This window comes from Indicator indicator, chromosome 22 (genome assembly GCF_027791375.1).
Source record: "Indicator indicator isolate 239-I01 chromosome 22, UM_Iind_1.1, whole genome shotgun sequence".
In the NCBI taxonomy this organism is placed as follows: Eukaryota; Metazoa; Chordata; class Aves; order Piciformes; family Indicatoridae; genus Indicator; species Indicator indicator.
The window spans coordinates 4030248-4048351 of record NC_072031.1 but is presented as its reverse complement, the minus strand read 5'-3'; the positions used below and the strand labels follow the sequence as shown (position 1 = coordinate 4048351).

General features: G+C 36.5%; 1 protein-coding gene across 1 annotated transcript in view; it reads right to left on the bottom strand.

Moving 5' to 3' along the window:
• Window positions 1-18104, bottom strand: part of CLEC16A (C-type lectin domain containing 16A) — a 50220-nt gene that overhangs the window by 17539 nt on the left and 14577 nt on the right. The window contains exons 11-18 of the mRNA XM_054391023.1: window positions 14475-14703; window positions 13909-14038; window positions 10797-10897; window positions 6996-7118; window positions 5349-5458; window positions 4821-4865; window positions 3382-3432; window positions 1137-1265 (exon numbers count right to left, since the gene is read on the bottom strand). Coding sequence (XP_054246998.1) covers window positions 1137-1265; window positions 3382-3432; window positions 4821-4865; window positions 5349-5458; window positions 6996-7118; window positions 10797-10897; window positions 13909-14038; window positions 14475-14703 — 918 coding nt within the window. The remainder of the gene's footprint in view (window positions 1-1136; window positions 1266-3381; window positions 3433-4820; window positions 4866-5348; window positions 5459-6995; window positions 7119-10796; window positions 10898-13908; window positions 14039-14474; window positions 14704-18104) is intronic.

Below are 18104 nucleotides of genomic sequence, written 5' to 3'. Positions count from 1 at the left end.
AGAGAGGTAGCCTTGCTGGAAGCAAGTAGGGTAGGAATTCTAAGAAATTCTGAAGCTTCTAGAACAATGCAATCAGGGCAAGGAGGACCAACAAGGAAGCATTCTGGGAGCTCTTGCTGAACAGAAAGACCCTTCCAACCAAAGAAATGACAGGAATATTTGTATTGGTTTTTAAATTTCCACCAACAGTAGCTAAGCTATTCCTTACTTAGCACATGAAAACCCATGGAGCAGTCAGTTTCCATTAACATGCATTTCTAAGGATCATTCTGTTAAATGTCTCCGAGAGAATTCTAGGAAGCATTTTTGCTTTCTAAAAACAGTACATTCAACACAATTCACTGTACTTTATCAAACTTAACTTGCTGTGATAATGAAAGTTGTGTGGTTTATAACAAGCAATGGAAACACAAGTTTTCAGAAGATTCCTGGAAATGTTTTGTTGGTTTGTTTTTTTTTTTTTTAATTTTTTTTTTTTTATTCAAAGAGTACTTCAATATACTTACATATACACTTATATAAATGCAAAGCTACCCAAGGATCACCACTTTTCAAAAAACAATGTCAAGAAGAAATATATCCTTAAGACTTACTGGCACTGCAAGGCTTATAGGACACTGCCAACAAAAAGCAAAGAACTAATTATCCCAAGAATGCTGATAATGATGTCATTATTCAGCTCCATATCACCTCTACAGACTGCTTCAGTCACAAAAATAGATATTTTGCTATTTTCATCCTCACTCTCAAGATCTCTATCACAAATTACTTCAGCAAGATGAACACTTCTGAGTGGAATTATATTTTTCACTATGTCTAGACACATAAGCAATATGAAGCCAACCAGTCTTCCAGTGGAGACTCTTACTATAGAAATATAATGAAACAGACATCAGATCACAAAGGAAATTGACAATATATTAATGATCAAAATCTCTGTTTTGTAGATGTCTCCACAGTTTAAAAATTAAAACCCCAGTACAGGTAAATATTATACACTCCACAAACGTCTGTCCTCATCAAGTCTTCATTGATGAAGCTTCAAATCAAGCATCTTTTTCAAGGAAAAGTATTTGCATTTCTAGAATTGTTTGGACTCACTTTGTCATGAACAAATGTAAGAAAAAGAGTCTTACTCTTCGTGTTCTTTCCACATCTCCACAAGGCAATCTTTTCACAAAATCAATACCAGTCAGTGGTGTCCCCGTTGGAGGCAACAAGATTGAGGCATCCATCATCAAGTACTCTACGTTCATAGGTTTAATCTATAAAAATATTTTAACATTGATTACTACACAGAACAATAAGCATTTGTGTCTTTACTTTCAAGTGCAACTCATAGGCGTGTATTTTAAGAGGAAGGAATTGTTACAGAGTTCCCCTTATTTTAAGATCCTTACATGGAATCTCTATTTTATATTTGCTTATCATGCCCTAAACAGACTGTTTAAGTTCCTGCACTGAAAAACACAAGAAAAATCCTCTGAAAGACTACAGAAGAAAAGCTGATTCATAAGTACTAAAACTCAAAGTCTGTCAGGTTTGATTTTAAGTTTTGACTCAAATTTGTAATTACTTCAATCACAAGAAAGTTTCTCTCTCCAAAACGGACTCTCTAGTCCCTAATAATATAGGAATTTCCACACTAGACAATTCCTTTTGGTCTTGCCAATAACAGTCTCTCCCTTACATGGTTGCTTATTTTCATGAATAAATGATGTCTGAAATATCTATCCTTCTGTACCCTTGGGCAGTCTCATCTGACTTCTATTATATACACATGCAGAGGAAACACAAGCTGTGTTTTGCCAAAAAGCCAGCTGGAATAAATAAAACATATAAAAGCCTTTGTACAATATTCTGCATAGGAGAAAAAGGCAGTCATGAGGGCATTCCACGACCACTTTGCCATGGTCAGGTATCATAGAAGAAGCAGAAGCAGACTGAAACAAGGTCCAGAATTGCCACAATGCAGTCTTGAACACACAAATTCAAAAATAAAAAAAATTTCTGATCTCAGAGCAATTCATCTTCTGTGTCTAAACCACTGGATAAATAAATTCAGTTTATGTATAGAGAGATACCAAAGTCTACACTGACAATGAGAACAAATGAAAACACAGAACTAAAATTTCTAACAAGTAAATAACTACTTCAGATGCACTTCAAATGCACACTGTTTTAAACAGAATTTTACATCACCAAGGTGAAGAATGTTAAAAAAGGAAAATCATTGATGAAAGCAAAAATATTAAGACCTACAGTGTTCAATTTAACTGCTCCTCTGAACTTGTTTTCTTCTCTCATGAAGGAAAACACAACCTTTCCATTCTTTGTCATTCTGAAAAAACTTTTGCCTTCTAGAAGCCCTACACCGTGTTATTTACAGAACTTCTGACAAGATAACATCAGTGCTACTCAGCACTTAAATCAGCCTGCCCAGCATGTCATTTGCTAGCTAGGCACATAAATATGCTTTAAAGAAAACAAATTTGAAGTTCCAGGATGAAGCTCTATCCTTTACAGGAAATAAAAAGAAAATCATAAATGCAGTTGAAGAAGTCATGCTACAGCAGAAAACCCTAGATGTATACTGAACTTGCAAGACAAAAATTATGCTAGTACTGGTGCCACTTCTCAAAGTACAGCAGTATTTAACTATAATAAATAAATATCACATTAAATACTTCCATTTAACTAGTATATGTGCAAAATGCTTCCCATATTAAAAGGCTTATTGCAGCACATCAGCTGTACATTGTGCTTCTCCAAACAGCATCACTATGGAGAAAGAAAAATAATCTGTGGCTAAAACATTTTTGAATCTGAATTCTAACCTAAGAAGTGTAACAGATAATTAATTTTAAAACATGTTTACAGGTTAAATATGAACTGTCAGATTAATTTTAGTAATCTGTTACAACTTTCATAGCCAGTACTGTGGCACAGACAGTACCTCTGCTGGAGGGGCTATTTGCTTGCTAGAATCCTGCTCTCTACTGGTAAGTGAAGTGACACCACTCAAAACTGAACCCTTGATGGGCTTCAGAAAGACATAGGAAGCTTTTCACATTGTTACATAATTAGAAAAACAATTAATCCAGTGTCGCATTTCCTGTGATGAAATAATTTTTGCATACTCTCTTTCAGAAAGTAATGAGCTTTTCTTTAATAAAAAGTTGTGAAATTTCACGAATGATGTATGCAAGTGTAAATGCAACTTATCAGAGGAAAAAAAAAAAAAAAAAAAAAATCACCCACATTTTGTTACTCTACTCCCAGAAACAGAGATACCAGCATTCTCTGCTGCTATCAGTAAGTACTTGTTCTTCTTCCTGTGCCATGTCTGGGTTGGTGGGGGCAGAAGGAGGTGTCACTTACTGTCATACTCCGGTACTCATCTTCAAACATATCCAGGAAAATCTCTTCTCCCTTTCAAAAAGAGGGATATGGACAGATGATCAATCATTATGGCTTGTTTGGATTTTTTAATTATGTACTGGATGCTCCTGTGCAGGTGCTGACTGTGGACTGCTGGGCTGTGAGGAGTGGCCAGGGTTGCCCAGTGCTGGACACAGCCAGTTTCAGCCGCCCCAGTGCTGGGCACAGGCCAGACCCTCAGCCAGGCTGCCAGCACCTATGGGACAAAGTGTGTGAGAAAGGGAGCGAGACCCCTCTGCAGCCCCTAGAGAGCACCATGCTGGAGCAGATCCCCACACTGCCTGCAGCATCAGAGCAGGTGGATGTGCCCTGAAGTGTGAGGAGGAAGAAAGAGCAGAGATGAACATGGACTGACCCCCAGCTCCCATTTTCCATTCCCTCTGAACTACTCAGAAGCGTAAGAATTCAGAATAATCAGGAATGAAGGAGCAAATTGAGCCTGAGAAAAGGTGGAGGGGGCAAAAGGTGTTTTTCTTATCTGCTTTTGTTTCTTACCATCTAAATTTATTGCCAATTAAAATAAATTTATTTTTGCAAAGTTGGGTGTGTTTTGCCCATGATGGTAGTTGTGAGGTGATTTCTCCATCTTCATCTCAACCACAAGATTTTTTTCATCCTATATTCATTCTGTCTCTTGTTGAGGAGAGAGCAGCTGGGTGGGTATAGGGCAGCCAGCCAAGGGCAACCCACCACAAGTTACTTATTTTTGTAAACCACAATGAGAAAACACTCTTCAAGAGAATTCTCTTGAAGAGAGAGAGGAATAGAAAGATATTTTAGACACTTGAAATCTGTCATGGATTTACTGCTGCTTAAACAGAAGTTAATGCCCAGGGCTAAAAATTCTATTTCTCTCATTGTTTAGAATTCAGAAGGACAACCAAAAAAAAAAAAAAAAAAAAAAAAAAGCAAGCTACAGAGGTTTCCAAAAAAAAGCAAGCTACAGAGGTTTCCAACAATGACAAAGATTAAGTAAAATTTTCGATTAGCATCTCAGATAAGACAGAAATAAAAAGTAATGCCAAAAAGAATCACATTCCATATTGGCTCAAATGACAAAATCCCAGAAACGTGCTCGAAGTGTGGCTCCGTGCCATGAAATTCAAAGGAGCTGCAACAAAAGCACACTAACTTGACCTGCAGCACAAACATTGAGGCTGCTAACAGCCTTTTTGTGACGTATGTCACCATGATATGGGAAGGGCAGGAAAGGACAGGAATTCTCCAATGAAACACTTAGCTCTCTATCACAAATACAGAGATGCCATCTTAAAAAAAGCACTTCCTTGGGCACTACAGACAGACTGTGCTGCAGACTTATACATTATAACTCCACGTCATATAAAGGAGTTTTTTCTAACAGCATTTTGCATATATACCTTATAGAAACGACGAAGGAGATGAACGCTTTCTTCCCTTGCACCCTAGAAAACATAAAATAAATGTTTCACGGAGTAAACACACCTTTTATTCAAAAGCCACGTTAAAAAACAAACAACACCCAAACTCATACAGAAGAGACTTCTGTTAATATCCTCATACTCATAACCTTCAGCCCAAAATCTTATAGAATGCAGTCCTTGCACTTACAAAAACACAGCTTATGTGAACTTAGTTTCAAAAGCACTTTTTTTTACATTGTTGAGATGGATAAAGTATAGATTTCAGACAGAAAAACATAACCCTGCTTAAGAAGGGTTTAAATAGTAATAGCCAAGCTGACAACAGAGCATGGGGTATTGATTCTTTATGTTCAGTACACAAAGCCACCAATAGAAGGATGTTCTCGAAGTTCAGTTTCACATTTATGCTTACTGCAATCAGAAATTAAACAAATTTACTCAACTACACTACAAACCTCAAAGACAAGTAATGCTGTGACTGGTAATTTGAAAGAAAACACTTACCTCAAGGCAAGCAAGGTGAATGTCTTTTATGATGCTCCTGTTTTTAGAAAACACAAGCTGCTTCAACAATAGGCAGCCAAGTTCTAAAGTTGCCAAGCGAATTTTTCCATCTATGAAAAGAAAATTTCAATATACAAAACAGTAGCAGTTTTAGTATTGCTCTTCTCATTAGTTGATGTTCTTAAATGTTGCTGGCTATTAAAAACAAAAACAACCCAAACCCCTCTAAACCTGGAGAAGCAATTTAAAGATGAATAAAATTTAAAGCAGAACCATACAATCAGAAGGCAGTAAGATGAATGCTATTAGAAAAGAAGCCAAAACCACTGCCTTCATCAAATCTGAAGCATTGGCTATATTGCACTAAAACGACAAAAGAATCACAGACATTTGGCATAGAAAGTTACAAGATGAAAGGAAGCTTTGCATATAGCATACTGATAAGGAACAGCTTTATCTTAAAGTCCAAAGGATTCAGATACAGCCTGGAAGAAGCCTGTGAGTATCTAAAGAAGTCAGAGCAAAAGAATATATTGACATTTCTAAGCTCATAGTTTCAGAAGGTAAAAAAAGGCATCAGCAATGTACAGTCTGAGCTCAGTGTTTAATCCTAAAGCAATATATCCCAAGAGACAGACAGAAAGCTTTGCGCCCCAACTTCCCATCTACTATTTTACAAGTTAGCACTATGCTGGCATAAACTACAGATACACACAGTTAGTACACCCAAAAGGTGAGAAAAGGAGGTTTAGCAAGCTTAATAAAACCCCACAATTCCCACCCTTCTCCTGAAATGTTTTGTTTAAATAAATGCATTTCTTCATCTTGCACTCCTCCCTTTTGCAGTATGTACAAACTCTTATACATAAACATGTTTTTAATCTGTGACTGGCACTTGGCATAACAAGTTAATGATCTGCAGAACAGACTTGAATCAAACAAACATCAGATTTTATTCTGCAGAGAACCAGGAATTTGATAGCATGTCAGTTTCAGGGGAAAACCAGTCCTATTCACTTGAAGTTTCAAAGAGGGGAAGTGCAGGCAGAAGAGATGTGGCTTGAACAAACAAACAAAATGTTTCCATGGAACAAGTCACAGAGCTTTGTATCCCTCACTTCACAAAAAAAAAGAAAAAAAAGCCAGGAAACCCCCCTACATTTTCTGCAAAACAGTTCAGAACCAAAAATACAATTTGTGACTAAAATAATCATGGAAAATTTGTTGTCACCTCTAGAGACTGCTATAAGCAAAGAGCACAATATAGTTTTCAAGACTCCTCCACTGGAATTACTTTTATAAGCAAAGGTGCCATATTTTCAGGATGAAATTCTACATTAAGCTGTAGGATGTCATCATTTCTGTTTATTCAAAAATACAGAAAGTAGGAAGTAAGACAACAGATCCCTGTATAGTTCTGAGTATAAACACAAACATTCAGCAGAAACACAGAGTTTCTGGTTCCTCAACAACTAAGGAAAACCTGACAGTTGTCTTTCATACCACATACTATATGTACCTCATGTTGATCAAAGAGCATGCTAAACAGATGCTTTCCCCTCAAAGACAAGAGGCTAGGTATCTTTTTCTTTTTTAATCTTCAAAAATCTCATCTTAGCAGGAAAACAAATACTAGAAACCTGATACCTGGTTGTGCAGCATAATTCATTATCCTGATGAGCCCTTCTGCAAGTACATGATTATATGAATTTCTCTCTTCAGCATTTTGAGCTGGAAGTTGAATTCTTTCCAGCTTGACTGGGTCAATTCCTTTTGCGGAGAAATGAATGAAGAAAAGTATATTAGAAAACAGGATTATGCTCAAGGTAAGTATTTAACAGACTGTAGCAGTGTTCTCAAAAAAGTGTAATCAGCAATACAAGACTGGGCAAGTTAGTTTTGAATTTCTATTACTAGGAAAAAAGAGAAACAACAAAAATTAACTACATTTTTTCTATCACTAGAAAGTCTCAGCCTTAAATGGAGCCTACTGGATGAAGACATTCAAATCCCAAAGAGGCTGGTGACATCTAAACCATTTTGCTTTGTCTGTAATTCTAAGGCTATTTGTTTGCACAAAACTAGTAAAATAAAATAAAGGAAATCAAAGACAAGTCATGTATCTGAAAAGTATAAAGACTAAAGGCAAAAAAGACAAAAGCCTCACTTGGAATTCCACTTTGATCAAGTGATGAATTCAGATATGTTTTTAAAAAATAGGGATTTTATTCTGTAACTAGCAGCCTCTTATTTAGTACCCTCTCCAATGTCAATCACAGATTCTCACCAACTTGTTATAGAAGGAAACTAACTCCATCTTTCTTCAACCTATTCCTCTAAAATAGCAAAGCTATTTCTCAGAAAAGACTGGTTACTGTAAAACCTCTTGGAACAGAACATAGTTATGGACTGCTGAGAAACTCCCTGTCCTCGTTCTAAAGAATGGCAATAAGCAACCCCATAAAACAGAAGATGACTACATTGTGGTTTATAGTTTCTTCTGACCCTGAACTTGTCGTTAATTCTACATAACAATGCCATTTATGATATCTGATTTATTTCTTCACTAAGTATATGTATTTGGAAGAATTAATAAAGGTCTATTTGAAGATTAATAACAATGATACAAATGTTCTCTGTTGTGATGAGACTGAAGAAAGGGGTGCAGGGGAAAGAAGCATTTAAGAAACCAGTGTAATCAGAGTATTAGAGTTCACAAGAATCTAATAGTTTACTAAAGAGCTACAGTTTTCCTTCTGGAAAGGAAATCTACTTATAAGTGACACTTCTTAGAGAGTATCTATCTATATGTAGATTAAGCTTTCATGGATGGACAAGGTCATTAAGGCCATTGTGCAGCAGAAAACCATTAAGGGAACTACAAAAATGGGGAAAGAATGAGGCAGGATGAGGCAGGTGTTCAACAAAGCAGTCAAAGTGAAATCACAATGAAAGAACTCATATTCAGCATCTTTCATTTGGTTATCTGCTTGCCAAGGATGCAGAGTTGTGGATTCTTGAGAAACAGCACATGCTTTAGTAACATAGATGAAGGGCTCCTCCCAGCATTAAAGATCTCTCAGACAGTTTGCAATAAATCTGTTTAGCTGTGTAAGTATACACCTTGAGATTGCTTCTCCCTGTTCACATGGATATTTCTTGCTGGTGAAAAACAAGACCTGCGGTTTGATAAAGCCTGTAAGCAAATAGACCTCTTGCATTATGGTACCATGGGCTCCAGCTCAGTCCTGAGGCACTTTCCATGACTGACACGAATTTGGTATAGAAAGGAGCAGCTGTACAATTACCAAGCTTTTAAAGAACGACATCAAGAAGGCACTAAATCAGCAGCTGTAACACCCCTTCTTTTCAAGACACAGAGGCACTGATTCTGTAGCTCCCAAGGCGGAAAGCAGTCTATCACAGGCACAAGAAGAACTGGCTGGTGAAAGACAGCGAAGACCAAAACTGGATGCCATTATCTGTGTAACACCCAAGATCTTGGGTCAAGGCTAGGGGAAAACCAGAAAATAGCTTCCAAATAGCAACAGGATAATGTAAATAGTTGATGGGAAAGGCAATGAATACAGCCTGAAGAATTTTTCATTTAGAAAAGGCTGATGTGACCAAAGGATGAAGTGTAGATTTTGACCCCTTAAATGTGTAAAAGGTATCCCCAGTTTTAGGGCCAGGATACTTTAGTCTCTTAAAAGGTAGATGTTTCACTGCCTGTTGTATTTGTCTTGGCAATGCTGGGTACTGGGTGAAAAATAAACAGCAATGAGCTTGCTGAAGTGAAGCAGCAAGAGGCTGTATCTGCTGCGTTCCTCGTGATTTACAGCAATACTATAAAAGTAAACAAATCATCTTTGACACAGGAGAGGATATCAGATTTCTTCGGGGACCAGGGCATTGAAGAGTGACTAATTAGACTGAAAACAAATACAGCAGGCTGAAGGATTATGGTCCTAATAGAATAATTCTTAGGAAATACAGCCCTAGAATGCAAGCTTACTCCTTTACAATCATACTGAAAGACTTCTGGAGACTCTGAAGCTGCAACAGTTACAACTATTCTGGCTATTCATAGCTTCAGCTGATAAATTTTATGAGAAGAGAAACCACCTCTGACATCAGGGTTTTCTAATACATGAATGGTCATAAATCCCTCAGGGAAAGACATTTTCTGGAAGAAGTACACTGGCTGCAAGGGTTGGGAAATGCAAGTCAGAGAGGGCTAGAGGATAGCAAGGCTGTGGTGCTGTCTTTAGTGGTACTAGTTGCTTTATTATCTCTTGTCATAAGAGACTGTGAAAGCCCTAAAACCATCTGAAATTTATAAACTCAGAGAAGTATTCCTTCATTCCTGGAAAATGATAAAACCATCAAGAGGATGGCAGAGAACAGGAGGGGTTCAGCTCAGCTAGTTCCCTCAAGAGTTGTTTCCACTCTATTTGTCCATTAGAGATACCTTGAAGCTGGAAGTGTATTCTTTTAAGTGTGCTATCACACCTGATGCTCTTCTGCTCAGTTTACTGTAGCAGCTGATTCATCTAAATTACTAGAATGTTACAGAAGCTCATCAGCAGACAATAATTTAAATTCAGCTCCTGATTCCTGAAACACATGATTATTATGCACGTGACGTGTATCAGATGTTTACATTACGGCACCATGAGTAATCCATTTAAAATACAAAGATAGACAGCAAAAAAGCTAACCACAACTATCCCTTACGAAAGGTTACATAGTCTCATACTGTCCAAATTACAATGAAGTACACTTTTAACCTAGTTGTAGTACACATTTAACACAGTTCCTGGCAAGATGTGCAAGATGCATTACAGCACAGAACATTGGCAACTTTAGCTTTCAATCAGTTATTGCACAATGGATGAGAAGGCTGTCGAGGAACTGCATAGTATAAAAACAATTACTGAAGGACTGCCAAAGCTGCCTAGAAACAGGCAACACATGACTTCCATAATCACAGCTGATTCTCAGGCCTTCTATATTATCTCTATGTTTGAAGTCCACAAAAGTTTAATCTTACCATACAGTGTCAAGTTTTCAACATTTTATACCTGGCTTGCATGTAGCAACCACAGAACATACGAAGTTTGAAAGAACTGTATCTCATATAGATGTAGACTAAATATAAAGGCTTTCAACTGAAATTAAGAGATTAAAAATGAGATGCAATAATCTTATTCCAATTCCAAGAAACGTACAAAAGAAAAGTTAACTGAAGTCTACAAAGCTTTCTACGAAGTTGTTCTTAAAAAGGTGATCCTTAGCAATTCCTTTCAGTTACAGCATACTTATTTCTGCCTCCCCACAGAAGGGATTTCTCACTAAGGCATGCATAAACATATGTTACAAATAGACGGTGCCTTTCTAAAACCACGTCACATTTAGTTTTCTCTGGAAAAAGCAAAAACTGCTTACCTTTGTTGTGTGACATTGCATATAGAAGACACAGCACAAAGAGGGCATAATAATCATCTTCAGCACAGTCTAGTGCATTATAGACCATATCAAGAAAAGGTCTGTGGAAAGGAATAATTTTTAAATGGTTAAGAACAAGACCATATCTACAGAAAAATTAGTAACTATCTTGCTCTACAGGTAGCTAACACAAGACATAAATTTACAGTAATGCATGTTTTCACTTATTAAACAAAAATTGACCAGTTTAAGAGTACTCAGATTATTGCCATGCTTTGTATTTACATTCTGACATAAATTCTGATGCTTTAACAGGATCTATTAGATAATACTTTTCTAGGAACTGACTGTTCACACATTTACTGGATTGTTTATAGCATATTTACTACATATGCAGAAGAACTGCACAGCTTGTTTTAAGCATATACAAAATCAACTTCAAGAAGTTGCGATCCATATTGCATTAAAAAAAAAAAAAAAACTACCTTAAAACTCATGTACTGAACAGAGTTAAAAAGTTTTTACTATTACAAGACACAGTTTTCACTCAAAGTCTGGAGGAAGCTAGATTATTTTAAAACAACCTCTCCAAAACTTTACCATTGTACAGTTACAGACAAATGAACAAGGATGCAACATTTGAATGGAAAAAAGCTCTGGACAACAGATGAATTTTGTTTTCATAGGTTTAAGCAGCTGTACCTACAGCACACACAGAGGAAGCTACAAACAGTGTCAGGTTCACCCTTCACCTATACTCCAAACAGACCAGGAAAGTCAATGTAATCCAGAAATTGGACAGATGACATATGGCTCAAATAAAGTTGATAACAGAGCAAAAGCCTGATGGCAAGGAAACTTGGCTTCCTGTCTTAAAAGTGGTGCACCCAATCAGTTCAGAGAACATGCAGAAATTAAATCCATTTTCACAGGTGGCCCAGACAGAAAACCCAACCAACCAACCCACCCCACCACCAAACTGAGGAAGTGGCAGAGTCACTAGAAAAGAGTTTAGAACTTTGATCGGAAAGAGGTAATTCCTACCTCTCAAGGTAATTTTTACCAGTAAAAAGAAAAAATAAACCCTTACATTAGCTAGAGTACTTCCATGTAAAATACTTTAACATCCAAAGTCATAAAAAGGCGTACATTTTCCTAGCTTCAGACCTAACACTATTTCTCATTTCCCCCCCACACACTACTTAAACTTGTGAAATTATGTAGCTTTAAAAAAAAAAAGTGACAAAAATAATTTTCATTCCAGATGCTTCTTCACAGCATCTATCTGCACTATTAAAGTATGAATTGCAAATATCTGAAGCTGAAACAACTTCCATGAATCCCCTTCTTCAACAGGTCCCAAGTATGGAATACACCCAGAAAAATTTCAGCTGTATGAAAGTAGCAACAGAAGGTACAACCTAGCATGAAGGTTTCACATTCTGGAAAAAACTTTGCTGTGTACCATATTATAAAATTAAGCTAATTTAAAAACAAGCCTTTAGGCTTAAAATTCCCAATAGTGAGGCACATCACAATAAAATTGCATCAAAAATACTTATTTTCCTCCCTGTATGTTTTTCAGAGTAGTTAAATGGCTAAGAGAAATTGAAAATCTGCCTCACCTTTTACAGTTACTGAAAACTATGTTGGTTTCCATTTATTTTTCACTGATTATTTGACAATTTCAAAAATCATCTTCTAATATTAAAGGGTATATGGCAAGTATTCAAATTTATTTTCTAACTGTCATAATTTTCTTGCTTTACTAGTTTTTTACAAGTGACTTGATAGAAGAAACAGATCAAATGCCATGCAAATATTCTTCAAATTATTTATTCATGCAGAGTATGTCCACAACTGAAGACTGAAGATTTAGCTACTGTTTCACATTTATTTGGCATATAGAGTAACACAAAATCTTAATTTACAGCATCTTATCCACCTATACTTCCAAAAATTGATGTACAAAACTAAGGCTGGAAATACCCTATCCAAGTCCTATCCTTATTTTACAAATATTTGTAGCTCTGCATGTTCTTTGTTGCTGTTTATTTTTAGAAAAGATGCAGGATGCAGATCATATCTACAGATCAAGAGTCCTGAAATGCAGACATCTGCAAAATATGCCAGCAAATCACATCTAAGTATTTAGTACTTTTTGAAACCTGAGCATGCTAGTTGCTTTAGTATTCCATGAAGTCATTGCCAATTACTTTCTAAAAGCCATTTGGCACATATTTTAGTCAAAATATCAATAATCTAGAACAATGCATTTTAGAGCCAGTTCAAGTCAAGGTTCAATTTCACTTTTACAATGAAATTAAATGTTATCTTTATTAATGAATGTAACCTAAGCTACATCAAAGCTATAATGGAGATAGAATGAAATTCTGGGAATAGCAGGCAGCATTTCCCAAGTTTAAAAATAAATTTGAAATCCTATTAAACATATGCATTTCCCCAAGGGACACATTTGCAATTACTTTTGTGTCAGAGATGGCACATCCAGTTTCTTTTCTTTAGCATTCGAGTGAGAATGATGTAAAATTCTTATAGGAATAGAACCTATTTAAGATTAAATCAAGGCAATTTCTGCTCCCAGAAACACTTAAAAACTCTGTTTCCAAGAGAAGTTTTCAATAACCCCAAGAAACTGTACCTAGGTTAGCACTATTACTAAAATTCTGCAAAATACAGTCCTGAACTAAGGAATCTTTCTTTGTTTCCCTATGGGTGTATGCAAAATTGGCAGATGTGACCATAAATATCATTAAGAAAAAAACCCTTCTGGCTTAATTTAGAGATTTAGAAAATCCTGAAATAAAAACGTTTATATTCTGGTTTTGTTGTGTTAATATTCTGTAATTTAAATATATCAAAGTAAGGCATCACAACTGCAGTAAAGCCTGAACTGTACAAAAGAACACAACCATTTTAAAAACTGATCAGTAGAGAGGCCATACCCCATTTTTCTGTTGCCTCACTTATTTGTGATCCAGAAGAACTCCTGTAGTTTTAACTGGAGGCAGATCTGAAACATCCCTTAAGAGAAGTGAGCAAGTTAACAGAATGAAGCAATCCAGCAAAATTGATTGCAGTTCCTTTATACCTGTTCCAGTTTGTTATCTCACTCCCAGAGGCAGCTGCACTCTTTTCTTCATCTGTTGTATTCTGTTCTGTCACAGCAGAGATAGACAGTTCTGATAGTTTACATCTCTCCATGATTACCATCTCTATTTCTAAAAAAAAAAAAAAAGCAAAACACTCACCATTTTTAAGAGAGTTGTCATAAGCTCTTCTCAATTTTCCATGTTGCATTTAAAGTTACTAATGCATCTATAAAGGTTATAATCATAACCTCAGAAAGGTAAATGAATGAATAGATGTAGGCATTTTTTTTTCCAATGAAGAAGTTTTCTTTTAAGTTAAAGTTGTGAAGACTACTTATAAAGTGCCCCATAACCACATACACCCAGGTACAAGGCATGTATTTGTAATAAGGGCTGAAGACTACTGGACATAAAAAATACAGCCAAAGGCTGAGGCAAAATTCGTAGTCTCGCTTTTATCTAGTGCAACAACAGAACAAGTCATGTTGCAGATCATGACTAGGTTCATAGAGCAAATAAAAGTATCCAAGTTGTAAGCATCATTTTTATTTGCTGCTATACTCACCTTCATTTTCACTGCTTGTTCTGATACCCTTTGAACTTGCCTCTGTACCTTTAGTTTTATCTAGATCGTCTTGGTTATCTTCAGATCCTCTCTCCTCTTCATCTTCTTCACCAACATTTTTATAGTTGGGTCTCTTCTGCACTCTCTTCTTCCCCTTCTGTTTATTAATTTCAAGAGACCTTTCAAGTGTTTCTGTTGGTTTTATGAAACATCTGATACTTGACTTCGTCTGTAAATTTGAAGAGTTTACACTGAGTTACAGCAAGACAATTTTAACTCTAATTGATAAAGAAAGTTCAGTTCACATAAGAGAGGTTTTAGAATGTAAATTAGCATGGCACAAATCTCAAATTCATTTTAAAATACAAGAAAGTAGAGTTCAAGTTTTACCAGATTATCAGTAGAACAATTATCTCAAGTAAAATACTATATATATCATTAAAAAATGTCATCATGAAGCAAGACGGCATATAACTACTTCATCAGTTTGAAAATATTCATTTTTCCCCTATTTTGACCTTTCTTAAACAGGTAGGACAGCTAGTACATACAAAATCAAGACACCTTTTGTATAAAGGATAAAGGCAGCAACATCCAAAGTGTGTTGACAGAGTATCTCCTATTAATACATTGCTATGTCTTCAGCAGTAAAAAGGACAAGAACCAATGGTCTATACGCCATGAGCTTTTTTTGAATCTTAAGCTTCTCTCAACAGCATACCAGTCCTTGTATCAACTAGCACCAAATCACAAACCCACAGAATATTAGGGGGTGGAAGGGACCTAGAAAGAGCATTTAATGCAATCCTTCTGCCAGAGCATGACTAATTTCAACTTCTTTTTGGGCCTCCAGACATTGACTTACCAAGTCCAGATAACCAACACTACTTAATTTTGTGTACTACCCAAAAATATCAGAAGTTTATCTTCCAGATCAAAATAGTGGATTTGGACAAGAATGCAAACAGGATTATTTACAGAGGAAGAAAATAAATTCAGGTGACAAATTTCTCCCAGAGGAAATCTGAATTTCCAAGAGCCTGTACCATGCTAACAACAGAGAACAATACATTTTTACAAAAAGACACAGGGCATTACAAGAGGTTTTGTGACTAGCAGGACTGGTTTCCTACAATTTTGCAGATTGCTTCTGAGCTGTGGTGTTTTGAGCTCCTTTCTCACTCATTAAGCCTGACAGCTGGACTATCACAGTACATGTTCTATGTCTCAGAGCTATAAACATTGATCAGCCAAACCTATCTGGTCCTGAGAAGTGAAACTCATGGGCTGAGAGCTTCCTGCCAACACAGGTATATGGCTGATCAGGACTGCTACAGAAACTTCATTACATTTCAGATCTCAGTATTTCCATCACATTTAGCTGATACTGGCTAAAGAGTTAAGAGACCAATCAACAGAAAAGAAGTAAGACTAGAGTAAATACAAAACTGATTCTATTCCTCGCCTTAGGTGACTTAATTACAATAAGTATTGAAGATGTGTGCATGAAAAGAGAACTCTGAGAAAAAAGTTGGAAAAAGACTCCTCCCCTTAATAAGGAATACTTCAAAAACATCTTGGAAGAAGCCTCTTATAAGTCAAAAGGCCAAAATATTTCTCAGCATCTTCTACCCTTTCTTAAAAGGTTTTAGGGAAATCTTGCATAAGTCACCTTACACTCGTCACTTAAACAGATAGGAGGAATCTTTTGCAATACCAAAAAGCCACAACAAGAAATTTACCACACTGATCTCCCCCAGTAACCTCTCTGATATATTTTCAGTCTGATCAAACTGCAATACAGGAACGTTATAAAACAACCAGTTACAATCTGATCACCTTTTATTGATGGCTTCTGGTCAGAAAAGTCATAAAAAAAAAAAAAAGGAAAAACACATTAAGTTCTATCTGTTTGGGAAAAAAGGAAAGCAGCATACAAGTTGCACAATACATTTTCCTGCATTCACTTCTTAAAATTGCTTCCTAGATGCTGTGGCTACTTTTTTTTTTCCCCATGAAGAAAGCATGTACCTAACATCCTTGCATGTACCTAACATCCTTGCATTCTAATGTGCCATTAGCCATAGGAGTAAAATAGCAGAAGATACCAGACAGCAATGTGCTCAGAAACACTGAACTGTGGTCTAGTCCCTCTCAAGAAAGAATGAGGAGAAAGTCAACATATATACTCTGTTCTGCTAAACATAACAAGGCTGCATCTTTAAAACAGTCTAAAGGAAGACTTACAATTAATTTACATAGTATATTGTTTATGTAAGTTAATTATACAGTGTGAGATACTGCTGATTTATACTTTAAACCTCTCTTTCACCTGTATTTTCCATTATGGTTTAGCTTGTGCAATGTGTGCTGGTCAAGTAAGGCAGTACCAGTAACAACTTATACAGGAAGGAGAAAGTAGGTTAAACAAGAAACATGAAATTTGCAGAACTAGCCCACATCCGAATTATGCAGGAAAGCAGATCTCACAGGAAATAAGGTAAACCTTAGTCTGATGGCTACTAACAAGTTTAGATAGATTCTGTTGGCTACACGTTCAAATTTCATCACAAGATTAAAAAGTTAGTATTTCTTCTGCTGTCATTGAAAGCAAGAAATATAGGAAAAAAATTATGGAAAGAAAAGTGTATCTATATTTTAAGGTGGAGAACCCGTTCTGTGGAAGCTGGGCAGTCAGTACTGCTCCGTGATGTTCAGCAGATCTCCCTGGTCAGGTTATTGCCAATTCATTCTCACACCACTTTGATCTGCTGGTGATTTTTTTTCCCCGCAAATTGATTTCCAGAAAAAAATATCATTTGTTGACATCATGACAACTCCCACCGCTCTTTTGCCCTATTCTAGATATATTGCATTTATACAGAGTAACCCCAACTCTTCTCAGGTTTCATTTTTCATTCTTATTTAGTTTCCTAGAACAAGGACACATGGTCCTGCTTCTGGTAATCTCAGTCTATACTCCCAACACCACATTCCATTTTAATTCATTACATTTCTCTACTAGCCCCAGAAGAAATCTTCTGAAATAGATTCCACGATTGAATAGTTTGTCTTTGCAACAGAACACCACAGTAACGACTTTGCAAAGATCCTGATACACATTGCGGTCTGAAGAACAGCCCCTAAAATGGCTAACAATGCTCAAAAATCAACTTTCTGCTTTAACAAATGCTATCACAGAGCAACGAGAAACTGCATCACCTGTCTGTGCTTCCATTACCAGCAATTGACTTTAAACTCACTGCATTGAATTGTATATCAGCAGAAAATACCACATAATATATGCAGTAGTGGTTCATACTCAACTGAGAACACTTGATAGCTCCCCTCACTGTAAGCAGGGCATGGAGCTCTTCTGCTGAATCACAAAATCACAGAATGTTAGGGGTTGGAAGGGATCTCAAAGGATCATCTAATTCAACCTCCCTGCCCATGCAGGACCTCCTCCCCGATCTTTCTGCAAATAACCAGCCTCCTCCACCAGAAGGTTTCAGCACTACAGGTTTCCCCTACAAGATTTAATTGAAGGATATGGTTGAATTTACTAAAAACCACAGAAGCTTTTCCACCAAAATCACCAGCACTCTTCTTCCCTGGTAATAAAGACCC